We start from the raw sequence: 25,229 nt of genomic DNA on the forward strand, positions 1-25,229 counted from the left end.
CTCAGGAGCTAAAAACACAAGCATGCCACAGCACAGCAGTAGCAAAAAAGTGAAAGGGGTTCCAGTAACAGTTACGTGCTTGCTCTCCTGCTGCCTGTCCTCTTTTCAGTGGGCACTCAATTTGTACGTGTGATGTACCCAGCTCACTTACAACACTTCACACATGCCTATGAATAAGCACACATGGACAAGACAGGATACAAACCAGAATCATAATGTTTTACAGGGCTCAATCTGTGGCCATCATTCTACTTTTGGCACATTTGCCAGGCTTGGCCAGCCTGTCTTAGAACAGCTGGCTACTGCTGTATCCAACTGCAGTCAGAACTCCACCCCGCTGTGGGATGGATTTCCTGAACCCTAGAGAAATGCATCACCTCTACCCTATTTCTGTGCTAGTTACAACAGAGCAGAACTTTGGCTCTTCTGCTGCTGGCACCATGCAAAACAAATATACAAAAGAAGAACAAGGTAGAAAGATTTTGTGCTGTGGTGTTGGGACTTGAAGGGAATATTCATTTCAAAAGGCTTCCTGAATAGAGTTGTTGGGAATGACATTTACAGACAAGTTCAGTACAAGAAATCATGCCACGTTGATCAACATCCCCAACATTTTGTGATGTTCCAGTGTATTGCTAGTAAACTTGGTGATCTTCTTGGGCTCTCTCCCTCCCCGATAACACCTTGAACCATACGCTCCTTTACCTGGCACTTCCTCTCTTCATATACAGTGGTCTAACATTGGCAACTGAATTTTTCTGACATCTTTCCTTTGACTGCTAGTTCTGTTCACAGCCTGTTCAAGGTCTTGCTCTACTTGGTGCTGTCATAGTTAGAGAGCATGTTTCTGAAAAGTTACTACTGGAATGACAGTGCAGAAATTTGTATTGGTTGTGCCTTAGTCATTCCTAAAAGCAGGAAGATTTTCTACCACCTGTATCAGTTCACTCTGGGTTCTGACAGTTGAGCTACTATATTTTTCTACTTTGCATGCTGTCATTTGTAATGTGAAGACTTGATACACCAAATGCTGCTTCCAGGGACATCTGCTTCATTCCACAGCTTACAAATACTACATCTGTGATCTCTATCTCAAAATGTTGCTCTCAGCTATCAGCAGGTCTCTTCGTGGTTCACAGACCTGACAACAGTAGTGGCAACACAAGCCCTGGAAAGGAGCCAGTCGGACTCTTAGAACGAAAGAAGAGCTTTTTGTGTTAGCTGTTCAAAAACTATCTTTCCACTTGTGATACGAGCACATTTAATCAAAACTATGGAGCCTCATGAGACCATTTTATGGGGCTACATTTCAGTGTAGAGCTACATATTAAACCATTTCTCCCAGTTAGTCTTTTTCCACACCTTAATATGGGCCCCCAGTTTTCCACTCTGTTAGCTTAAGCAAGGAGTCTGCTTTGGACACAATCCATTATAAAGTCAACCTACCACCTTTTACAAGTTGAGAGACTGAGAAAACAAGAGAGGCCAGGAACTGAAAAGACAAGACTGAATTGTCTGGCTGTTCCATTACTTTTTTCCTTTATGTTTTAACCAGGGAAGTGTCCAAGTTACTAGATAGTTTTTGAATTAGTCAGTAATGTTCATCTTTAGCGTCTCATTCTGTTTGTAGTTAGTTTTCTACTTGGTACTGTCTTCTTCCTCTTCTGGAAGCCACGTGTGCTGGCTGGGAGAGAATTGATAACGCATGCAAGGAAGAGACAGGTCAAAGAGACAAAGTTGATTTTAGTTTGTCTTCACAATCCAATCTCTGGAGAAATCCTACAAAGAAATTTTAGAAAGATGATCTTTATTAAGATGTTAAACAAAAGCCAGGTGGTGCAAGAGCAGACAGGGAAATAAGGTCTGGCTTACTGAAATATATGGGGGAGAGAGGGGAAGACACATGAGAGCTTTAACAACAGAATAGCAGTCATTTCAGTCAATCTTGTGGAAATAATATACAGCACTGAGATCTTCTTTGAGGAAAGAGATCAGGAAAATAGCCAACTCAACAACTGTTAGGGGGTGAGAGTGGGCACTGAATCAAAAATGACCTGACAGAAAAATGAAGCAGCCAAAAAGCCAAAATCATATTAGATGTTACGTAAAGGGGTATTTGCCATGTCATAACCTAAGAATATGGTAGTCCCACACTGAAAAAGTACAATTCTGTGTGCTACAATGCAAGCACCCTGACAAACTGAAGCAAATACAGTAAATTCAAGACAATTAAGGACTTGGCAGGTGGAAGTAATACCTGAAGTTAACAAAACCTCAACAAGTCTAAGCAACAATAGGAAACTCCAAGAAGTAGAAGGATATTCAAAAGATGGAAAGTATCTGCAAGGGAAAGTGTCTAGGGAAGTTCAAGAAGAAGGAATGAGATATAACAGGATGAAACAAAGGAAAAATTCAGATTGTGCATCAGGAGAAACTTTCTGATAATAAGATTGTCTAGATTCTTCTATAATAGTCTTCTATAGCACATGGTGGGGTTTCTGCCACTGGAGTTTTTCGAAAGCAGACTACACACAGTGTTTGAGAATACTTTGTGAAGAATAACTAGGGACCATAAGGAACGGGCTGAAGCATGCAAGACATCTTTTTCTTCTCCAATCTATAGTCCTTTGAGGCTTCTCTCCATTCACTCTCCTCTATCGATGCATCTCTGGTCTTTTCCTGACAAAAATGAATGGATTAAATTAGACTGAGACATAGAGTTTTTAAATTATCAGCTCACAGTATGCTGGAAATCTAGCCGGGCACTTCTGTTTTCCATGTAAGTGAAAAAATGTTCCTGCAAGATCCCATGAATGGCAAGAATGGGTTTGGAGCCTCATGTTGGAGACTGAAAGGCAACTTGGAAAGTATTTCCGGAGTGGCTCCTTGCAGCCTTCAATACTTGGATTAGTTTTCTGAAATTTTGAAGGAATCTTTTGCTTTTTTTCCCCCTTCTGTGCATTTTTGGTGCTGAACTTTTTCCGGTTTTCCCACACTCCTGCCTGTCACAGAGCAGAAACCACAAAAATGCAGCAAAGTAAAGTCTGTCCAAGGAGCTGCAATTCCATCTCACAAGAATAAACATTTCCTCTGCCAAGAAGTGAGCACAGCACACCGGCATCTTCAAATACACATCCCTGCTGCCCGGCAGAGAAACCCACTGACATAGCCTGTCACCTGTACTAACATGAGCTACAAAACATAAAAGAAATCAGATAGCAAACCCACCAGCATATACCTGGCCAGACCTGATGCACACATCTGCATTTGCTGAGCTGACAAAGTCTACTAACATCTTGTTTTCTTTTTAAATAGTTTTGGGGGATTAATATAGTGTGCTATCTCTTAAGATAGCAAGAGCACAGGCAGGAAATACACAAGCTTCCCCAAAGCAGTTCTGTCCAAGCTCCTCAAATATGCCTTGCAGTTCTAGATTTGAGCTACACACACACTGACAGTGCCGTAGCATCTTCATAAGCTGTCTTTCATCAGTAATCTTCTACTAAAACTTCTCTCTCTAAACAGTTAGGGAACACAGACTCAGGAAACCTCACAGGAACCTGCTGTGAAAGCTTTACAACTCTTCTGGCTGTACAGTAAGTGTAAGGAAGGAAGTTACAAATGCAATTTTTACCCTTCAGTATTCAAGAATGAAATAAGTCTGAGGATATATGAGGAAAAATCTGATGAAGAATTTAGTCTAAAGCAGTTCTGCCATTTTAAAGGACATAAACAGAGTTAAGGAAGCTACCAAGAAAAGTAAAGGATAAGAAGAAAGCCCAGAAGTCTTGCTCACATTCTCTCATAATGCATGAAAGAGAAGACACACCAAGAAATGGAAAGGAAGGAAACTTACAACCAGTAAGAAACATTTCGTGATGATTTTTTTTGCTTTTAAAGGTAACATATGCCAAATCCATCTACCTTAGAACGGCAAGCACTGTATAACTAAAAGCTTAGTAAAAGTTAAAAGAAAGTTTTCTACAGGTAATAAGGAAAGCTATCATTACATTAGACACAACACAAACACTTTAAACAAAATAAACACCTGTGCTTGAAGATGTAAGTCAATCATTATGTGTTACATTTATGGAGAAACTCAGCTCAAGGGCAGATTAGCTTCTTAAGGATATTGTTGGGGTTTTTTTGGTGGGTTTTTTTTGGCAGCCTTTTCTGACCCACCAGATTCTAGCCCCCATCAAAGATTAAACATGGAAGGAGTGACTCAAGTGCCTAAATATAGATGTCTAGTACCATACTTGGTACTGTCAAGTTGAGACATCTGCACAGGAATGGCAGATACAACACAAGATCTGAAGAAGACTTGTGTCTCACCCGGAGATCAGGTGGAAGAGCCCTGGGCATCAAAACATCACTAGCAACCTGTATTTAGGTAAGTGAATCCCACCCTGCATCAGATGCTTCTCTAATTCAATCTGGCAGTTCCTATGTCCTTATGTTTGCCTGATGTTACAGTCTTACCTACCTTACCATTGTGAAACACGAAACTGCAACATAGCGCGCACCTACTTCAGTACACACTGCTCAAGTTGTTCTGCGATTTATCTTGGACAGCATCACCAAAAAGATCAATGTCAGTCTCACATGGAGACAGGTTCTTTTCCAATATTCCTTCTTGGGGGAACCAGTGCCAATTCCCTGTTATGGATGGGAACAGATCAAACTTACTTGGAAATCCTCTGGGCTGCAGCCTTTCCGACCACTGCCTGCCTGCTGTTTGGTGGAGGCTTTGGAACCAGCTGAGAAGGCGTACTCCGGGATGGCATCACTTTGTGCAAACTGGCTGCCTTCTGGATACTAGAAGTGGCACTAGATGTCTTGTGGGCATCAGAGCCAGCTGGCACAGATATATGGCTGGTACTGGACTGTGAGTAGTTGGCAAAGAGAGCCTGGGTAAAAAAAAAAAAAAAAAAGACAACAAAAATATTATAGTAGCTGGTTACTACCTCTCTGAATATTGCTGAGAAAGCTGATGGAAGTGGGTGACATTTTTGAGAGGGATATGCCTGGTAAAGGCACCCCAGAGCTCCAGCGTCAGTCCCAGCCATAAAAAGAAGAGTTAAGTGGTCAAGTCAGTGAAGCAGTTTTTAAAGCTGAATTTTATACCCTCGGAAGCTGGGACTAGCTTCTAGGTAGGCAGATGAGCTTATTACTGCCACAGAATGATACAATTCTGGGTTGAAAAACAAGAGGTCCTATCCACGGTCTGATCTTGCAGCGAGCAAAGTAGTAAAGCTTTTATCACTTTGACTTTCTGCGTGTATCTTGCTAAATTATTCTTTGTATGGGAGGTAGCATTGACATACAGTTCTAGGAAAGAAAAAGATTGTGGGATTGACATACAGTTCTAGGAAAGAAAAAGGTTATGGGGAAGATGTTACAATGCCAGTTCTTCGGTCTAACGCTGTAGGTGCTTGGAATAACAGAAAGGCTCTGGGGTCCCTTCTCTGAAAAAGGAACTTCAGATCAGCTGCCGAGAAAAAGGAAATCCCCAGTAATACCAGGGAACAGAAAATTCTATTCCTGTCGCAGGTGGGAGAGTAAGTAAGTTGGAGATTTGTCACAGGCAACAAAAGCATCTGCATGTTATGAGACACTGGAGAGCTGAGCAGTGGACTGGCAAAGCAAGGAGTGGGGAATGGCTCCCTACGGGAGCTCTGCAAACTGCTCAACTCTTTTCAGAAAGCAGCAACCTGCTGGGAGTTCTGCCTTTCCTCCAAGTCGGTCACATTCCCAGGGCAAAGAGGCCATACCGTAACCGTGTAGTCTGGCAGCTAGAGGTCAGCGATAGGAGACAGGGGAACAGCTGCGCACTCGCCAGTCACCTCAGCGTGACCCTGGGAGCAGTGCCCTTCACTGGGTTTGTCCTCAGTTCCTTCTCTGGTGCAAAACACCCAAAACCACAGCAAGTGGGCTCCAGGCTCCAGAGAAAACCACAGTCTGAGGGCTGGCTGAGTCTCAGCGCACAGACAGGAAAAGCCCCTCTCCCCCGCAATTCTCTGGCAAATGGCAGGGCAGTGGTGTGTGGGAAGGCGTTTCTGACAGGCAGAGCTCTAGGGAGAAAAGGAAGCGCAGGAGCCAGAACAGGCCTGTTTCCTAACTAGACCTCACTGACAAGATGCCCTTGAGCTCCCAATCCTTCTTAACCTCTCCCTTCCCCGAAGCTCTACCTTCACCGCAGCTTTCAGATTTTGAATAAGTAGCTGGTACAAGTGCAGAAGTCTGGAAAATAGCAGTCACACCCCACCTCCCCCAGCAAAATAAACTAAAATGGAACTTGGTTTAGTGTCTTGCATCTTAAGAGTCTGACAAATCATGAGGTTGGGATGGAGACCCTCAAGCCACTGCACCCCCTTCTTATTCAGAGTGACATGTCATTGTGCTCTCTTTGATGTTATGCGTATTTCCTGTAAGTTCTTTTTCTTGTTATTAAAATCACTAAGATCCTGGAGTCCACAAAACATACAGTCTTAGCCCCTTCCCTGTGTTAATGTGCATAGTCAAGGAGGTCCGTGACTTTCAAGAAACAGCAAGCGTGGATGCTCTAACAAAGTCTGATCAGCAAAAGCTGGGCTGAGACCTGCCTAAAGAAAGGTCATGGATGTTTTTCTTGAGGAGGATAATGTACTTCCAAAAAGGCCTTTGTCTCCACACTGTGCTGACATTCTGGCTGCCTTCCAGGCAAGGATGGGGAGCCTGGAGGCTGACACAGACCATGGCTTCTGGATTCAGCTACCAAGTATATACTGCCCTGCTGTGAACTCCATGGGGACAGGACAGGAAACCAGGAGAAGCTACCATGCAAACGAAGAGGGCAGCTGGGGAGAGCAGCCCCTGACCACACAAAGGGAGGGCTGGGAAGAGGTTTCAGCACATCTAAGAAGCAGGAGACAGGCCTCATCACTCAGAATTCTGAAGGCTTAGGCTCTAAGCACAGCACAAGCCTAGACAAACGCTGACAGAGGCAGTCCTGAAGCAGGTAGCACCCTACAACTGTTGCTGCTGCACGTAAAAAAACTTTGAACCACACTTCACAGGCTGGCAGATTTAACTTTGGTGCTGAGGAGACATTTGCTTCCCTAACAAGTTCTTAGGGCTACAAATCTGAAAAATACTTAGAACACTATGAGACTTTTTTAGCTAAAAATCACGTAAAGCATTAATGAGTTACTTCTCTTACGTAATTCTCTGGGGAGGTAGGACAGCATTAACCCTGTCCCACACATGAACAATGTTAGCACTGGCAGAGAAACAGAATTTCCCTAAGACACAGGCTGAAGCAATATGAAAACCTAGGTTGAGAGCTCAGATAAGATTCTGACTCCCAATCCAATATTTGCCTCATTAGATCACACCTCTCCTTGCTTCCACATCTACACATGAACACCATACACAAAGTGTTATCTGTACAAAACCAGTAGTTTTTAATTAGAAAATCTCAACATGTACAGCTTGTCAGTAAATATGATGCACATCTAAGAGTATTAGCCAGTAGCTGCTGAACTTGGGCTGCTCATGATTAAAAGCAGGGAGGTACTGTAGTACTTTGAAGAAAAGCAGATATATTAAGATCTTCAAAAACAGAAAGAATGTTCCTGGCAGTTAACATCCCTGTATCTAACACCCATCCCTAGCACAGTAACGGAACAAATGTTGCAAGCAAAAACATGTTCATTCTGTGACCAGAGGAGGTAATGAAGCTCATTTCCTGTGAATCTGTCTTGGGGCTGAATCGTACAGTATCTAATATAAAGCATGCCCCAAATTCTGCCTCCTTTCATGGGTTTGGGGCATTCTTCTGTTGATTTTCTGCTGTCTAATTAGGAATGGCCCCCCTGCTGCAGCACCTTTGCCTTAACGGGAACAGCAGTTTAATCCCCTTTCCAGATACATAATCTTTATTTTTATGAAATTTACAAGAAACATAGCTTTGAGATTTTGAACCCATAGCCATTCAGTTTACATTGGACCAGCAAGTCTGAAAACAATGAGAGCCAGCAGTGCATGAGAACAGACAGACAGATGCACACACTCATCTGCTGCATAAAGATCTGTGCAGCGAGTTCCAAATCACTAGCACTGGAAACTGAGATGCTTCTAAGCAATAAAAAATGACAAAGATTTAAGTAAAAAAACAAAAAAAAAAAAAAGAAAAAAAAGAAAAAAGCAAACCAAACAAAATAAAACTTGCCACTTCTGAAAAGCAACTGCATTTCAGATGACATTGAAAAAACACAGATAATTAAAAGGCTTGGAAGACCTTTGGAGTCATATAAATTGTTTAGTGGAGATTCTTTCAAGCACGTATTAATGAATTCAGTTAAATTAGTTTGCATGCAATAATCAATTGAGTTGCAAATTCTCAAAGTGGCAAAAAAGAACAGGCTCAAAATGTACTATTCACAGTGTTAAACACTGCAGTAAGAGGAACATCTTGGGGTCATCAAAAAACTTAGGAAGAAAAGCAAATTCATGGTATGCAGAGACTGTCCTGAAGCATGTCTTCCTTGGTAAATTCTCCAGAATTAGACTAAAATATACTAAAATAAGTTGACTTGGTGCCACCTTCTTTGTCTCTCTTTTGGTACCGGGAGTTCTCGCTTTCGGTACTGGGAGTTCTCTGGGGCAAGGATTGGGCTATATCATTGTATTGGAAAGATACTTAATACATCTGGGAGTTACCATAATTCTAATAATAGTGACAGGATCAGAAACATGGGGACAAAATCTCAGCTGGTATAAACCAGCAGACTACTGCTTTCAGAACAGTTGTTCTGCTTTACTTAGACTGAGACTTTGACTCATCAGTATCACAAGACTCAAATAGGAAAAATGGTAGCACATTTAGTGGGAAAACAATCTGAGGGAGAAAGCTGCAAAACAAGAATGAACAAGAGACTTAAGGGGAAGAGAGACTGCAAATCTGACAGCAGTCCAATACATAATAGTTTAGAAAACCGTTTAATGATGTTTAAGCCCACAATCAAATAGGCCCTGTGTCCTCGGGCAGAAATAATGTTACTTCTAGCAATACTAGGAATATTGTTCTGAATACTCAGCATTCCCAGTCAGATCTAAACAAACTGTATGGAATTCAGAAGAGAGTCACATACATTCAAAGAAAAAATTTTGCTGAACTTCATGAACTGGAAAACATTTCACAGAACGTACAATTTTTAAATGATTGAGAGGAGAGTTATCTAAGATTAACTTAGCCCAATGTTTTATAACATAAAATCTAGTTAAACTTCTAATTGAAAATGTGATCATAACTGACCACACAAGTCATTAACATGATTTATGTCTTTTTTAACATGAGCTTTTTTTGATATAAGCAGGACTGATGAGGATCATTCCACTATATGACTGTACTTCTCTTGTTTTAGTTTAGGTTTTTTTCCCATGTGAAATGTTTGGCATAAAATTCTAAACCCAGTAGATGCTAGGCTAAGCAGACAGAACATAGCCACACAGAGAAGGAGGAACCTCCCTAACAGCTAATGGCATTTTTCCAGTACAGGAAACAATTAGAGAATAAACAATGATGGTATATTAACTGCCTTGCCAACTGTAGCAGTGATACTAACATCTAGGTCATAACGTGTCACATGAAGTCTCCTTTAAACATTAAAAATACTGCTATAAGCCTGTTTTTCTTGTCTTTTGGTTTGATTTTGTAATTCTTGTTCCTTGATTTTGTTGATAATAGATTTAAGCTTCTTGTCTCCACTTTCAAACTCTGCCCCTTTCTATTTTTTTCTCTCTTCTCAGGCTCTGTATTGCCTCTGTTCTTGGGCCCTACCACTGCATCCATTTGTTTGTTAGATTCTCATCCGGTCAGTTTGGTGTTTTTCTTTTTGTCCAGGGAATGAAGCACCTATTCTGGCACCAAAGCTCTGTTTCCACCATACTACACTGTGTGAACTAACTTCCACATACAATGAGTGAAAACTGTTGGTTATTATTCCTCTTCCTCTACATACACAGAAGAGAAACCATCATTCCTAAGTGTCTGGAAAATACTCAGCCAAGAGTGGGTGCTGCCACAAAGAAGTATGCAATAAGTCTTCATAATAAGACACATCCACTGCGTGGCAGATGGGGGTATTCCTATTACACAAACACCTGACTAGGAACTTCCATGCTTTCCAACGCATCCACCTCAACTCCAACATATCAAACTGTTTAATGTCCAGGCAGAAGCATTTGCCTATATTATTAATTACAGTGCTTCTGTTATTTGTTCACATGCTATCCATATACATATGACCAGTCCATTTTTCACAGAGAGAAGGAAGGACTGGCATCTAGTCTTGTTCTATGGTCATGCTATATTCAGGATGTGCCTTTAGATACATTAATAAATGCACTTCACCTACTGACAGATGGCTAGCCCGCCTTCCAACCGTAACAAGAACTTCAACCATCAGGTGAAACAGGCTTGGAGATATCCTTGCACGTGTTCTCCAAAGCAGAGAGGTCATGACACCCTTTCAAGTGATAGGCCTTTGGGTTTTAGGCATATATTTCTTCTGTTGAGAGAAGGTTGAGGGTCTTGAACACAGCAGGCAAGACAACAAAGGGTGGAGAAGATCTCAATGTGTGGGAAGGAACAGAAGGGAAAGAGCAGGTGACAGGAGATAGGTGGCTTACGTGACACTGACTAGGAAGTGTGGTAAAGCAATGCAGGCTAGGATAAGCTACATCAGCGTGGGGGAAAAGAAAGGACAAATGATGGCCCGCAGGAAGTTGTGGGATGGAAGCTGAAGCAGTTTGAGCGGAAAAGAGATGTAGGGCATGGAGTGTGTAAGCAGCAGCAAAGAGAAGGCAGTTGTTGGAAAGGCCAAGTTAAAGGACTGGAGTCTGAGAAGCTAACCAGCAGAAGGAATTGCTCGGTGACAGGAAATAAAGACAGAGCAAGGGATAGACAGATGAAGATGAGGGTAGTGCAGTGATTGGGAGGGGCATCAGAGGATCGGTGCAACTGTGACTGGAAGGGGAGGTCTGGCTGGCTCCATATAATGTCTAGTGGGAGAGGAAGCATCCAAGAGACAATAATTTTATTAAGACCTGATTTTCACTACAGAAAGTTTGAAAGCCCCCATGTCCAGCAAATACCTTTCTTCATTAACGGCAACTTTGGCACAGCCTGAGCCCTGCGGCATGGCAATGGCCTCAATACTGCAACTCCAAACTGCTTGGCTCAGAAGGAGAAGGGAGGGTGAGAAAGGAGGGGGACGTTGTGGGGGTTAGAGGAGGTTTAACAAAGAATCACTTTAACAGAAACTCCTGAGTAATGGCTCTGCCCCAGGCCAAGAATAACATCAGCTCAATGTCAGCAATTAGAAGAGGGCTCAGCCAGGCCCCATGGCCAGCTCCAGCCTCCTCACAGGCACAAGCCAGCTTACAGCCCTTTCCTGAGCTCATGAGCAGCCACAGCTGCCCACCCAGAGCCCCTTGGATAGAGATGAAAAGAAGACCTCCTGCTCAGAGCGGGAGCAAGACAACTGTAAGTGAGGGAATTTAAGGATGGAAACCGCATAGCTAAGTGAGGGCCTTGAAAGGAGGAGTGCAAGGAGCAAAGGCATAAGGGCCTCTTCGCTTCAAGATGCTCCCAGAAAAGGATGAGGGCAATCTGCCTATAACCTATTCTCAAGGATCCTGACTAGTGACTCATCTGCTTCACAGGAGGGAGCGTGGGTGTTCAGACCTCCACATGTTAGCTCTATTCACAGTTTTGTGTGAGTCCAGTCCTGCCCCACTGCCCAGCAAACAGCTCCTTCTTAACAGAGACCAATCTCTTTTGAGTGAAGGTTTGTTCACCCAAAGACTTCTTGGACATCACTCAGAAGAACCAATACACATCTCTCATCATAACAAAGAACGGTAACGAGTGCATCGATGAACTCATTGTAACCTTGGAAGATTCCTCAGGCAGGATGGAAATGCTGTTCCAGCCACCGTGGTCCCCACCCTGGCATCTAGATGTTGTCCAGAACATCAATAATACAAACCCTTTTTCATATTTCCTCTAGCTCTTGGACAATTGGCCCATCCTTTCTCCTTGCAATTGTAACAAAGAAGTCATGTATCTTGTCAGACAGTTCTGTGCAAAGCACTGAAAGAAGATCTTAAATGTAGTAATAACAAAATGCGTAGGAGGCCTGGAGAAGATTTTCAGGGTTGCAGAGAAAATTTGCATCTGGCATCAGAGTCAGTGGCCATGCCTCCTGCACACCAAAGACTCTTAAAAAAAATATGTTTGCTCAAAAGAATGAAGATTTTCCTAAATAACTTTTGAGTCCCCTTAACATAGTGCTCTTTTGGTAGCTACATCATATGAGAAGACATCCAGGAGGAGGAGAATTTAGTCGACAAAGCCTTGATGGGGTCTATTTGCCACAGAGGACACAGCTGCAAACACAACCTCAAGACCCTATGTTTAGAAAGGCTGAAATACAACAGTGAGCCAGCTTGAAGCACCGCCCAGGAAGAACTCAAGTCAAAGCATCAGCGACGAGACTAAGTGACAATGAACTGTGCAAACCACAGACAGTTCCAAGGCTGTCTGAGGAACGATAAGGGGCTGCCCTGAACTGGTGCAGGAAAGCAAACAGCAGCATGCCAGTGGCCAAACAGAAGAGGATGCCAATGCAGTGAAAGAAGCCTTTGGGAACTACAGCATCAAAGTGCTATCAAAATCAGTGCACGTGATACCAGTTTTGTTGCAACCTACTTGAAGAGCTACTGCCTTCATAAGAGCTGTGCCATATGTACTGGCTCTGGGGTGGTTCTGCACATTTAAGACTCGCGCAGCGCTGCTGCATCCCAGGCAGGATTTTTTCTTAGTTACCTGGTGCCGGACTTGGCTTTGCTCCAACAGCTGTTGTGACTGAAGTTTCTGCTGCTGAAGCTGCTGCGCAGCAAAATGGAGCTGATAGTTGGGATGTGGCAGTGGACTTCGTGTCACCTTGTTGTAGACACTGTTCTCCATCTCTCCTTCCCGGGCAAAATGATGACTTTCTGGAGCCCTGAGAAAAGAAGAGCCATCATGCTTTCACCACTCTGCATATAAGGACTCCTGCTTACAAAGGCACTGCTGCTTCCTAAAATAATACTTAGCCAGCTACAAATTTGTATTAAGTGGCTCCAGCAAGCACAACACCTGCTACAGGTGTCATGTGCCAAATGCCATCTTTCTAAGGAGTTTCTTGAATTCCAGGCTGGCACTGTATTACTAGCCATAAAACCATGTTTGAGAAAAACAAAGGAAAAAACAAGAAAAAAATCTGAACTGGAGCATGTCTGTGGCTGATTAGCATTTAAGAGAGACAGAGTTGCAGCAGGAAAAGAGCTAAGGACTCCCATCACTAATGAGATAATTATTTATTTGGATTTGTAGAGATTTTGTTAATACACTAACACAAGGCTTACAGGAAGCATACACATGCTGCAGTGAGAATGGAAGAGAGACAGTCAGTACAATATTCAAAGAGAGGATAAAGGACTGGTAGGGTGAGGTTGCAACTAGGGCACATACTGACTCTATACAGTTACAACCTAAAAGACCTGAGGGGACTGAAGATAGGCTCATTTCTTCATCGGAGTAATGCAAGCCATTCCCAGAGAAGAAAAGGCCTCCTGCAAAGAGGCAGGAGCTCTTACAACCCAGGCTTTTACAGTGGCAGTTCAGCTGTGGCCTGCAACATGATAAGTACCAACAGGAGCTCACTGGCATGCTTTAAAGTTTGTAAGCCTCGGTGAGAAGGCAGCACCAACACACTTCTACACAAGGCCGAGGGGCTTTGCACAGAGCAGGTGGCAGACTGACAGGACCACAAGGTGTCCTGAAGAGGTTACAGTGGCCCAGCAACGCACACGTCCTGTGCTCACAAGGCGGGATGCCATATGACCCACTGAATCCTGACACTCTGGCTAATAAAACCTTTGAGGCCCAAGTTTCTGCTGATCTCTGTCATGTTTCTCTCAGCCAGTCTTTACAAATATTTCCTTTGGATTTCAAGAGCAAACTTCCCTTGTATTTCCTACATATGTCCTTAGTAACTGGGATGTATAAGATATTTGGTATCTTTCACGCCACATTTTGGAATGCAGGGTCATGCTTTTGGCAAGGGAGTTAACTGCAATCTCTTGCTTCAGGGTCCTATCAAAACTTACAACCTAGATCCTTTGAACATGTCACAGCCTCTCTTGAATGTGTTGCACCTTCCCCCACAAGCTTCATCATCACAGCAAACCCTTAAAATATTCAGAAAGCTGTTTCAAACAAGACCAGAAGCAACTGCCAGCCCTATGCACTTTCCCTCAAAAATAACCTAATGCATCCCTTTCGAAGCAAATAAGAGGACAAGGACAAGGGTCACTCTCCATACTCAGCTCTTCAGCAACAGAAGAGTAAGACAACCCAGTGGAAAAGGAGTTCAGCTACCAGCACCTCCACCCAGCATCCTCTGGGCCTCCTCCTGCTTGGAGCATCACTACAACTTTCACTCTTACGGGCCACTAGCTGTAGGTAGATTTCCCTAGACTCTGTTCAAGGGATCTCACCCATGCTTCCTCAGTCCTTTGCTTTCACTGTACCACACTGCAACACTAGCTAAATGACTCTCACCCCCTGCTCCCTTTTGCTACAAGAGTCTCAGTCTTTTAGCTCTTTCCCCTTTACCAGTGCTTGGAAAAGTGACAACCATAATGCTGCTAACAGTACTCAGGCCTTGAAACCCAAGTTGTATAGGTCTGAATCTGGTTTTGTGGTTAACCTTGGGAGAGCTCTTCCCTCTTCCAAACGTGCCTTCCCCCTTCTGCCCCCGTAACGAGGTCACCACCTTCTGCTGCTGTGGTTTTACCTGCAGTTGCTCAGCTCTCAACCCATGGATGCACATGTGCTGCTAGCCGACCAGCACTGTCACCTACTGGGCACAGGATGCCACAAAAAGCATTAACTTCAGAGGAGGACAAGACAAGACACAAGGAATCTTGGAAATGATCGCCAGCTGTCCTCTCTCCAATCCCACCAGCTCACCACACAGGTTATCAGCAGGTTGCTGTCAGCTGGACTCAACTCCCATCCTAAGGGTAGTATCTGCTCCTTCCACTGCATAGATACAGGTTCCACCATCCATTCAGATGTTAAAGCTCACTAGACTTCTCCTTTGCACGAAGCAGCTGGAGTCTCTGTTACCCCTCCCAGTAAAGTCAAGTTATGCTGATAGCTGAAAAGCACAAAGGACTGTACTGGGAGTAGGATGCACCCTTCGGGAGATAGCTGGGGGACACTGCAGACCAGCCCTTGAAACAAACATCAACTGTACCAGATACAAAGCTGAAGAGCATTCAGGAGCTCCATCATAGTCATGTTGCTGCTTAGTAAACAGCCCGATTAATTCCTCATCAGTATTACTGAAAGATTATGATATTCAACACCTCTGTTTTGAACTAAACAATTGGATTTGTCCATTTGCCTAGACTAACTTTTTCACACCAGCAATTTCTCAGTTGAGGAAATTTGGTAAGTTCATTCAAAATGCTCCTAAATAGCATAAGCCAACATCGGTTAAAGGGGTTACATCTCATAGATTTCATAACTAGTTAAAACACATGAAACCAGAGCTAGAATAAATGGAGAGTTTCCAATGGAGGCAAATTACCACTGGGGTCCCACAAGAATCTGTGCTACAGTCTCTGCCGTTTGAAACATTTGTAAGTGATCAAGGAGGGGGTAAGGAAATAAAGAAATAAAAATAAGTTTGCTGCTGAAAAGCTGAAAGTCACTGAGAAGTACGAATAAAAATAAACACATCACTGAATCATCAGACATTAAGGTGGCAGATAACATTCAATTTAATAACTATGAAGTCATGTACCCAGGGAAATGCAATCCTAGTTTTACGCAGTGATGGACTTTGAACTACTTATTTCTATTCAGGAAGGAGATCTTATAACTACAGCTATCAGAGATTTTTCTATGAAAACATGACTAAAATATTCTCAAAAGCAAACTCAAGTGTTAGAAATTATTAGGAAAGGTATAGGGGAAAAAAAACACTACTATGCTAACATATAAACCAAAATTGCATCCACCTCTTGCATACTGAGGATAGTTCTAATGCCTGTGCCTCCTCTCTTCTCAAAAAGCATACAGTAGAACTGGAAAAAGTACAAAGAAATGCTGTAAAGATGATCAAAGGTATGGAACAGCTTATATACTGAGGAATGACTAAATAAATAAGGACTCCAGCTTGGAAAAAGGACAACTGAAAGGAAATATGAAAAATATCTATAAAATCATGAGCTTCAAGGAGAAGGAGAATAGGGAACAATTACTCACCTCTCACGATATAAGACATAGGAAAAACCAAATGAAGTCATCAGGTGGGCAGGTTAAAACAAACAAAAGGAGGTAGTTTTTCTCATAACACATAATTAAACTGTGGATGCCTTCTTACTACGGGAAGCTAAGGATGCCAAAAATTTACAGGGGTTCAAAAATTATTAGACAAACTCACAGAAGCAAAAGCCACTAACACTGTTTATATACAAAGATACCATCTCCTGGCCAGAAAAATCACTGATTATTGAGTCCCAGAGAGTACTGGGGAAAGTATCACCATTCCGTAACATCACCTACTGCTCCTCCACGGGCCACTGTCTGAGCAGGACATTGAACCAGATAATCCATCTCGTCTGTGAAAATGCAACTAGTATCATTTATGCATCAGGGGTTTGAAACTAAACTTGTCTCAGGTCTCAGTCAGAAGTCAGAGAATTCAGTCAAACACTCTTTAAAGTTTTTGAGTTACACAATTTATTCTAGAAACTAGTGTCTGTTCCAACTTCTCTTGTATCTACCTCCAGCTCAGAATCTATAAGGCAAAAAATTTATCCCTTGATCCAAAAGAATGCTTGGGAAGCTAAAGACTGAGTGATTTGTTCTAAAACAGAAGTAAGACAAAATGCAGGAGATAAAACTGATGTAAATGAAAACTCCACTAAAGTTGGGCCTGCTGATAGCCAAACTGGCTTTGTGCCACAGAGACGATGGACTGTGACTGCAGTCTGTAGTACTGTGACAGCCACTAACTGAATGGGAAAACTTCAGGATCATTTCCTTGATCCTCATTTCTTTTGTTTTGAGATATCTAGCAAAGGAATAACAATCATGGAAATACAAATACTGAAGACTGATGGTCCAATTTTTAAAAATGCACTGGGATTGCTGCCTTGCTCCAACCTTCATCCACTTAATTCTCAAATGCTTTCATTTTGTTTCTAACCCATTTTAATCTACTTTTTCTGTTTTAACCAATATATGATCTAGAGTCCAAAATAAATTCTTTAGTATATAATATTGCCCAGATAAGCTTGGTTTAAACTACCCAGGAAAACACTGTTGAAACTATGGTATTATATCTTTAGGAGGAACTAAATAAATAAATTTAAAAAAACAAAACCAAACACAAAGACTTTGGCTAACATCTTTCTGCAGCATAGACTGTCTTGTATACAACTCCCCGCAGTTCCAATACCTCCTCTCCACACAATGCAGCACAATAGAACTTACTTTTCTGTAGATACTATATTGAAAACACTGTTGCTTGCCTGAGTAGATTTTACTCTCATGGCCTGCAGAATCCTTCTGGACTGAGTATGCTTCCGTTAGCTTCCATACTTCTTTATAGATGGAAATCAATACAAATTCATTATACATCACTTCAACCTTTTCCAATATAAGCATTAAATATTTCACAACAGAAAGCCTGCATATTTACAAGTCTTAGGATCACTTTCACAGGAAGATGTTTCATCTGCAGTTTTGGAAAGTCCCCATGTAACATGTTATCAAGTTGCTGCTATTACATCTAACGTAAAGCTTGCCCTGGTACAGAACATGGCTCAGGATCTGAGACTCAATGTGCTGCTGCCAGAGACATACTCCAGCTCTCCATCTATTTGCCATGCTCACAGGAATGAATGCATCATGGTGCAGCTTCTATTCTCAGTCTCTGCCTGTTGGATGATTTATCCAAGGATGACAGCACCTTTGCTCCCTTCCTGAAGTTGGCTCTTCTGCTTAAGGAATTCTACAAGCAGCTCAGCATAGTAATGAAGGCTGGAAAAAAGCGGTAAAGGACCTCACACCTTAACAGATACTATAGAGTTCACATGGAACCGAGACTACATAAATACCCCAAACCAAAGGAAAAGCTTTTTCACAACTCGCACCATTTTAGGCAAAGCCAAAAATAACCAGAAAACCCCACACACCCCCAATAGAAATGACGATTATAGAGTCAGCACTCACAGACCTGCTTGTTTTCATTTCAGTGCTTGAACACTAATGATTGACTCAATATTCATTTGCTCACATGTACAGATGACAGATATAGACATAGATGCACCTACATGTAAATGGGAAAGAGAAATTCCTGCCTGTGCCACCAGAAGAGATTGGGTTTTGTTCTGTCAGCCAGGCTGGTTGTGAGCAATCTTCTCACAGCTTGCTCAGGATTATTTATGAGTTGCTTAGTTTAGAGGACCTGGCCAGGATTCAGGCCTTCACTATGTACAGGAAATCTCAGCCTTGGCATTATGGCCCATCCTTTGTAAGCAAGACTCTGTCCTTCCAGCAGCTCTTAGGGCTACTCAGTATTTTTGGCAAGAAACCCACAGCGTTCCTTTCTTTCAACTGTAGCTTTCATAAAGCCTGGGCCAGAATTCCCTCTTCCTCTTCACCGACAGCATAGGACCTCTCTGCAGCATTTTGCATCACAAAAGACACAGGTTTGCTTCTGAGACAGACTTCAACAGATCTCTGTGCTATTACGATCACAGCCCAGCCTAAAAGTGCTAGAACACCATGCACTCATCTCCAGGTTTTCTGGTTCCAAATTCCCCTTCTGCTCTAGTTCTCTCTTCCAATTTATTAGCCCTTTTCTGATGTAAGCAACACTTATGCAATCAACTGCTTACCCTTTACTAGAAACTAATGCTAGTGCACTAAAATACTAAATGCTAATAAAATATTAATACTTTTGTTCGTTGACTACAGGGGAAAAAAAAGTCTTAATAAAATCCAGCCTCCATACAGAAGGGATGTGGTTATCACCTCTTACAGAAAGGAGAGAGCTGGTTTCCGTTCCCACTTCAAATGGATTTGAAGGCAATACCAGGGACCGAAGCTGTAGACAAGACCAGACCACAGAACACCACTCATAGAATTCTTTGTAACTATGAGATTCTATCTGACAATCAGCAAGTCTGTACTAAAAGACTGATGCTGGTAGCTACTAATGATATAGCTCACGCTTCTCCTAGCATCCATCATCCCTAAGTAACTCATTCAAACACCTGACAAAGCAAGGTCTACTACCACACCACCACCGCTGAGATGAATGATACCATACAATAAAAGACAGTATCAGAGGACAGGGAAACAAAAAATCCTTACTAAAGTGAAACTACAAGGAAATAATCAAGGGAAGGGACAGCAATGCAGGAGTAGAAGGGATCCAGAATATGTTTTCTTAATGTGTAATTTGGATATAAATTGGGTTTAAAGCTTCCACTGTTCCCCCCCCAAAAAAATTAAGGATTTTTTAATATCATAAATATTACACATAGGGCTTTCCTTTATATTTCAACTGAAGCCTTCTTCCAATGGCACAGCTGGGCACTTGTTTGATACCAACTCCTCTGTGGCGGGCAACAATACCAATTCATGACGTATACTGACGTTCCTCGTATATTGCTCACTAAGCAGGCACTTTTGAAACATTTGAAATGTGCCTACATCCCATTGAAAGGCAATGCAAACTAGGCTCAAATTACCTGTCAAAATGATACTTCAGCATTCTTGAAGAATACTCATCTATGTTTAACCCTGCTTAGTTTGTGAGAACTGATAGGATCATAGCAGGAGTAAGTATAGCTGGAGGTCTAGCAAACTGAGAAAAGAATTATCCTCCTCTTAAATGAGGAAACAAGCTGACAGCGAAAGTACTTTGCATCCTTTCCTGTAAAGGCCAGAGCTAAGGATGAACAAGGGCCGTTACTGGCAATAAGTTGAACCCAGTACATTTATAAATCAGTGTTCCCACCTTGCCACGGAATGCAAGACAATCTTGGGCAACATTTTCTTTCCCACAGGGCATTCAGGCGGTATGACAAGTCCAGGAAGCTTTCAGTACAAAGTCTGGGCGAGCACCAGCTGCTAGAAAGTAGTTGGCATAGTAACTGATGATTCTGTCTAGTATGGCAGCTCCCAGTATCCTGCTGACTTATGTTCAGGCACTCAGAAAAACACAGAACATTTTCTTTGGCACACTACATGCTTCTACCATCCCTAACAATAGGCCCTAGATTGGGGCTGGCTATGGAGCAATGATAAACATAGTGGGACAAAGCCCAGGATGCTGGGGGCCTGGCTGGGATGCAGGACTGTCGGGCCTCTCACAGCGCCACTTGCCTCAAGGCCTTTCTTTGTCTTTTCTCCCTCTTTCCCTCCCCTCAGCTTCAAAAGCAATAAATTAAAAACTGAAAAACAGAGCAACAAGTCTTTGAGGATGGCTTGCTCCTGGCTTCTACTGTTATCAGGGGCATCTACAAAAGAGTGACTTTGCTGTAGATTAGTCAGCAAGAGTTTGCATTTTAGCATGGTCTGTAGTTCGGACTGCTGCAATGTGCAAGCCCGTAAAGCATCCAGCGGCAGCTATGTTACAAAGGTAAAGGTAGCTTTTCAAAAAACAGGGGGGAACAAAGCATTTTTAATATCCCTAAAAGAGCTCAGCCTAGGACTTGGGAGTCATCTGAGGCCCAGGGAGCTGTCCAGAACTCGCCACGGTGCAGGCACTTGAACAGGGAAAGGGCAGGCAGGAAGCAGCTGGCCTGTATAAAACAAGGATGCCATCACCTGGCCTGCAGTCTGCTTTTGAGCTCTGCAAGAGAAGTCAAGGAAAAGCTTTTAAAGTTAATGAGCAGCCTGTCAAGGCTGCACTGGCATAATAAACATGTGGAACTGCATTTTGGGTTCAAATCCAGTTCAAAGTGACAAACACAATCTCCCGTGGTGAAGGTGTTGCAGAGATGTAGGAGTTATTGTCCCAGACCATCAATCAAACTTTCCCTCCTTAGTGATCAGGCACAGATGCAGGCATCTTGTAATAGTTCCAGCCTTAGTTCTTCAGCTCCCCGCTTGCCCAGCAGCTCAAGCTACTATTACCTACACAGAGGCTCTTACCATCAGTATCTTTGTGCCATGAGACAACAGAAGATGTACAAGGTCCATCGGAAAAGCCTTGGGACTAAATTGCTTGAGGCAAAGAACACAAAAAGTTCCGTGGACTTAACTACAATCTCCAGATCCATTCACAGGTTAACTGTAATAGCTACCAGAGGCATCATTCAAGCATCCGAGGACGTTTTAATGTGCATAATTACTAGCAAATGCCAGGAGTCCCCTTCTGCTATTCTCACAATTCCCCCTTTCAACTGAAAGAATTGATGTTGTTACAAGAATTTTATTCAAAAACAAAAATGTGAACAAAAGCATCCAACTCATCTCCTTGTAGTGCAGGATTAGCACATGTTTCAGTGGCTGGAAGAGTTCATGTGTCACACTCTCAGCTGCATAACTCCACAGGCAGGTACAACAATTTTCCCTGAGATTCCTAATTAAACTTATATTTTCTGTGGTTTATTGCATGACCTTCCTCTTATTTCAGGTCTAAACCTTCACTGCTAGGGCTATGCCTCCCTTGAGCTTAGCCAGCCTTGGCACACTTACCTTCCTTCATCTTTTTCCTCATTTCAGTCCCTTCTGGCCTTTGCTTGTATATTGCCTTTCTCTGAACTTCTTCCACTTTATCAGTGTTTGGGGCTAGGCAAGCGCTCAAAACTGAGCACATTATTCCAGATGTGCATATACAATAGCTATACAGGGAAAGCCCACTGCCTTCTTGCTCCTTCACTTTATAAGTACTATCAAAGTTCATGGGCCTCCTTTTCTGGTATATGGTGCTGTATAATTTATTTCCTGCTCCCTGGCTTCTGAAAATTTTTCCTCCTATTTCCCTGCCATTGAGAAACCTGCCTTTTGGAGCAAAAAGATTTTCTTATAACAAAGGCAATGTAGTGCCTACCCAGTTCTGCAGATCAAGAATTAAGTGCATTTTAGGTCCTGGGTCCCCATATACAGGCACATTCATGAGTGTAGCAGGTTAGCAATGGGGTGCATCAAAGCAGCCTTTGACAGTCTAGGAGGGGAAGGGCAGGTGAGATTATGGAGCACTGGAGAACCTCTGCAGGCAAGGCCTAATCTACCTCAACTATTCCCAGATTTAGCTAGCATTATCAACCTTTTACTTCCAGGAGCACTAAACCTGCCAGTCTTAGCAAATGAAGTATTTACCCTTCAGTGGAGCCAATTTCTGTTGGGCCCCTAGTAGCATCCTTGGCTCCATGTCAGTTACAAAATACTGTCAGTCTCTCTGATCTGGAGAATACTTGGCAGGTAAACACCACTGTATTTTTTTTCTTCTCTTTACATATGGCAGCTTTGAAATTCACTAGCAGAAAGGCTAAATCAAGAAAACTAACAGCCAGCTGGCTGCAGAGTTCAATGCCTTCGTCCTGTTGTGGCTCATCAGGTCACTGGAGAAGCAATGAAGGCATCTGAGCGTATCTCCTCCATGTAATCTAGATTACTGAGCACATCTCCATGTGATCGACATTAACAAAATCATATCACCCTTTCTACCCTCAATTAGTACAAACATAGGGGTGAACTTTACTGAAGTGGAAGGTGGTTCTGGCTTCATGTTTCCTGCACATATAGTGCAAAAGTATTTTAACAAGATATAGATACAATAAGATTGACACAGAAATCTGGTATCATTGTGGTCTCATAAGAAAACCTTGGGGAAGATTAGCTGCTTAAATCTGACATGCAACTGCCTGAACAGTGTCATGTGGTGTGTGTCCCCATCCCGCCAATTTTAAAGTATAATTAAAGTATTAATTAATGAAGTTCAGACAGAGCAGGAAGAGTCTGAGTGAGGTTACTTGACTGCACTGTCTAGCTGTGCTTTAAGATAAGTAATTCAGACTCAGACAACACGTTAAGTGCCAGCTTGAATTTGATCATTTGTCTAGCCCAGGCAGAGTTTCTGGGGTGATTATACACAATCCACAGAACTCAAAGTACCAGAAACTTAAGATGGAATACTGCACCATTTACAGAGATGGGAAGGGTATTTCTTGCTGCACAGTTTCCACTGTAAAATGCTACCATGGATCAAGTGGATCAACAAAAAACATGACTTGTACTGACACTCTTCTACTTTTCTGCTATCAATGTAGGCAAGTCTATTGAAAATCAAACTGGAAAAGACTGATAGGCTCTATTTATTCCTAGCCATATATTTTTTTAGTGCTTTAGCCAAGCAGATTTTGCATTTTATGGGTGGATAGCAGCAGTAGCACATAAGGATGGAAACAGTAAATAGACACTGCTATCTGTCTAGAATAGGCTTATGACTGGGTCTGTAATTGAAGTCACTAATCTCTCCTGGAAACCGATATTCCCTACCTCTCTCCAGAGAGGCAAGGGTTAAGTCAGGACCAGTAAGTTAGCCCTGCACCCTGTAATGCCTCCTTTGAAAAGCCGATCACACAGTTTACAGGGAAGGAGTGAGAGTGCAGCTGCTGTCCCAGCCAACATTTGGTTCCTATTACAGTGAGTAAGTCTCCCTCTCCCCCTTTTCTACTCTTCCCCCCCCCCCCCTTTTTATATTAAAAGTCCATCAAACACATTTTTTCTCCTTAATATTTTCCATGAAGTTTCCTCCTGCATAGGCTTTCCCAGAGTGTGGTGCTCTTTGCTATATGTGCTCAAGCAGCAGCTGCAAGATCCCACTTGAATAAGAGAATGGGGAATGAAGAAAGCAGCTCAGGCCCCCTGTTCAAGTCTCAAGAGGCAAGCAAGAAGTTACAGTTGGGCTAACCTGGTGAAATCTAGAGCATTTGAGAAGAATAAACAAACAAACAAACAAAAACCAGGCTGTTGAGTTTTGTAGGGTTAGGATTCATGAGACAGGGTAGAGTAGTCAAAGCACACTGGCCCAGCTCAGAGCTAAATGCTCCTGCCACCATCAGCCTCCCAGAAGACATAGCACAGGATGGTGTTAACACTACAGGGCCTTAAGGGTTCCTCCAGGGTTGTGCTGTCCAGGTGTCACACCACTTGAGGCCCAAATGAATTTTTCAATTGTGCTGTATGACCATGGAGTAGAGATGTCATATGCTCCTAGCTTCAGGTGTTTTGTTGTCCAGATATTTAATACCAAGCACATAAAGAAACCTCTGAAGAACGTGACAAGCCTCTAGGTTCCACAAAATTTCCACTGACGTTCGCTAAAGCAACCAGCTTTGCTTAGCATCCAGTACACCTATCATCTTGCTATGCGGTAGATGACCCTCCAACAAACATCTCAGAGAAGACTTGATAAATCTGAAAGCTTAAATGGTCTGTCTATGGGGATGAAGCATGCTGAAATATAAAGTTCCCTGGCATCGCAGAACTTCACAAGAGAAGTGACACTTCTACACTTGCAATCTATACCTAAATATACCTAAAGGGAAGGCCAGAATCTGTTCTGCACTTCCAGAGCAAAGATGTACAAATTCACTTAGTCAGGGACTGTGGAAAGTGTCACCTGGAAGCTAGCTAGGCCAGTCACGTTAGGAGAAATGCTCAAGGTAAGCAGCAGAGTAGCACGGCACCAGCAAGATGCATCTGCTGCTACCATGCGGTAACACAACTAAATCTGTATAACATCTAGCTGCTGAAATGCAGTAAAATAAGAAAAAAAAACAAAACAAAAAAACCAAGAACTAAAGGTCATTTCTCTGGGTCCTTGCCGTGAGGCTGTATGCTTGTGGTTAACAGACTCTTGGTTTTGGACAATTCCCCAAGCATCTGTACAACGGCAGAGTAAAGGTCCTCAAGAGATCTTTTCCCTTAAACAACTGAAACTTATCAACCTAGCTCCAATGTAATGAAGCTAAAGGAGTTTCCCAATAAACAGAAGGTAAACTTACGCAGCCTCCTAAGCCCAATGGCATTTATAAGCTGGCCAAAGAAGCATCTCTAGCACTCTTATCCTCCTGACGTTATAAACTTGATTCTGTAT

At 42.6% G+C, this 25,229-nt stretch overlaps 1 protein-coding gene across 7 annotated transcripts in view; it reads right to left on the reverse strand.

The window, feature by feature from the left end:
* The window catches only part of TTLL5 (tubulin tyrosine ligase like 5), a 133,239-nt gene that overhangs the window by 11,657 nt on the left and 96,353 nt on the right, over window positions 1–25,229 (reverse strand). For 4 of the 7 annotated variants that reach the window (XM_056346234.1, XM_056346232.1, XM_056346233.1 and 1 more), the window contains 2 exons: window positions 12,875–13,052; window positions 4,690–4,910 (listed from right to left, as the gene is read on the reverse strand). In XM_056346234.1, the coding sequence (XP_056202209.1) occupies window positions 4,690–4,910; window positions 12,875–13,052 (399 nt within the window). Of the gene's footprint in view, window positions 1–4,689; window positions 4,911–12,874; window positions 13,053–25,229 lie in introns of those variants that run through there. The other 3 variants (XM_056346238.1, XM_056346237.1, XR_008822998.1) reach the window with 2 other exon arrangements.

The sequence above is a fragment of the Falco biarmicus genome, chromosome 7 (genome assembly GCF_023638135.1).
Source record: "Falco biarmicus isolate bFalBia1 chromosome 7, bFalBia1.pri, whole genome shotgun sequence".
NCBI classification, from domain to species: domain Eukaryota; kingdom Metazoa; phylum Chordata; class Aves; order Falconiformes; family Falconidae; genus Falco; species Falco biarmicus.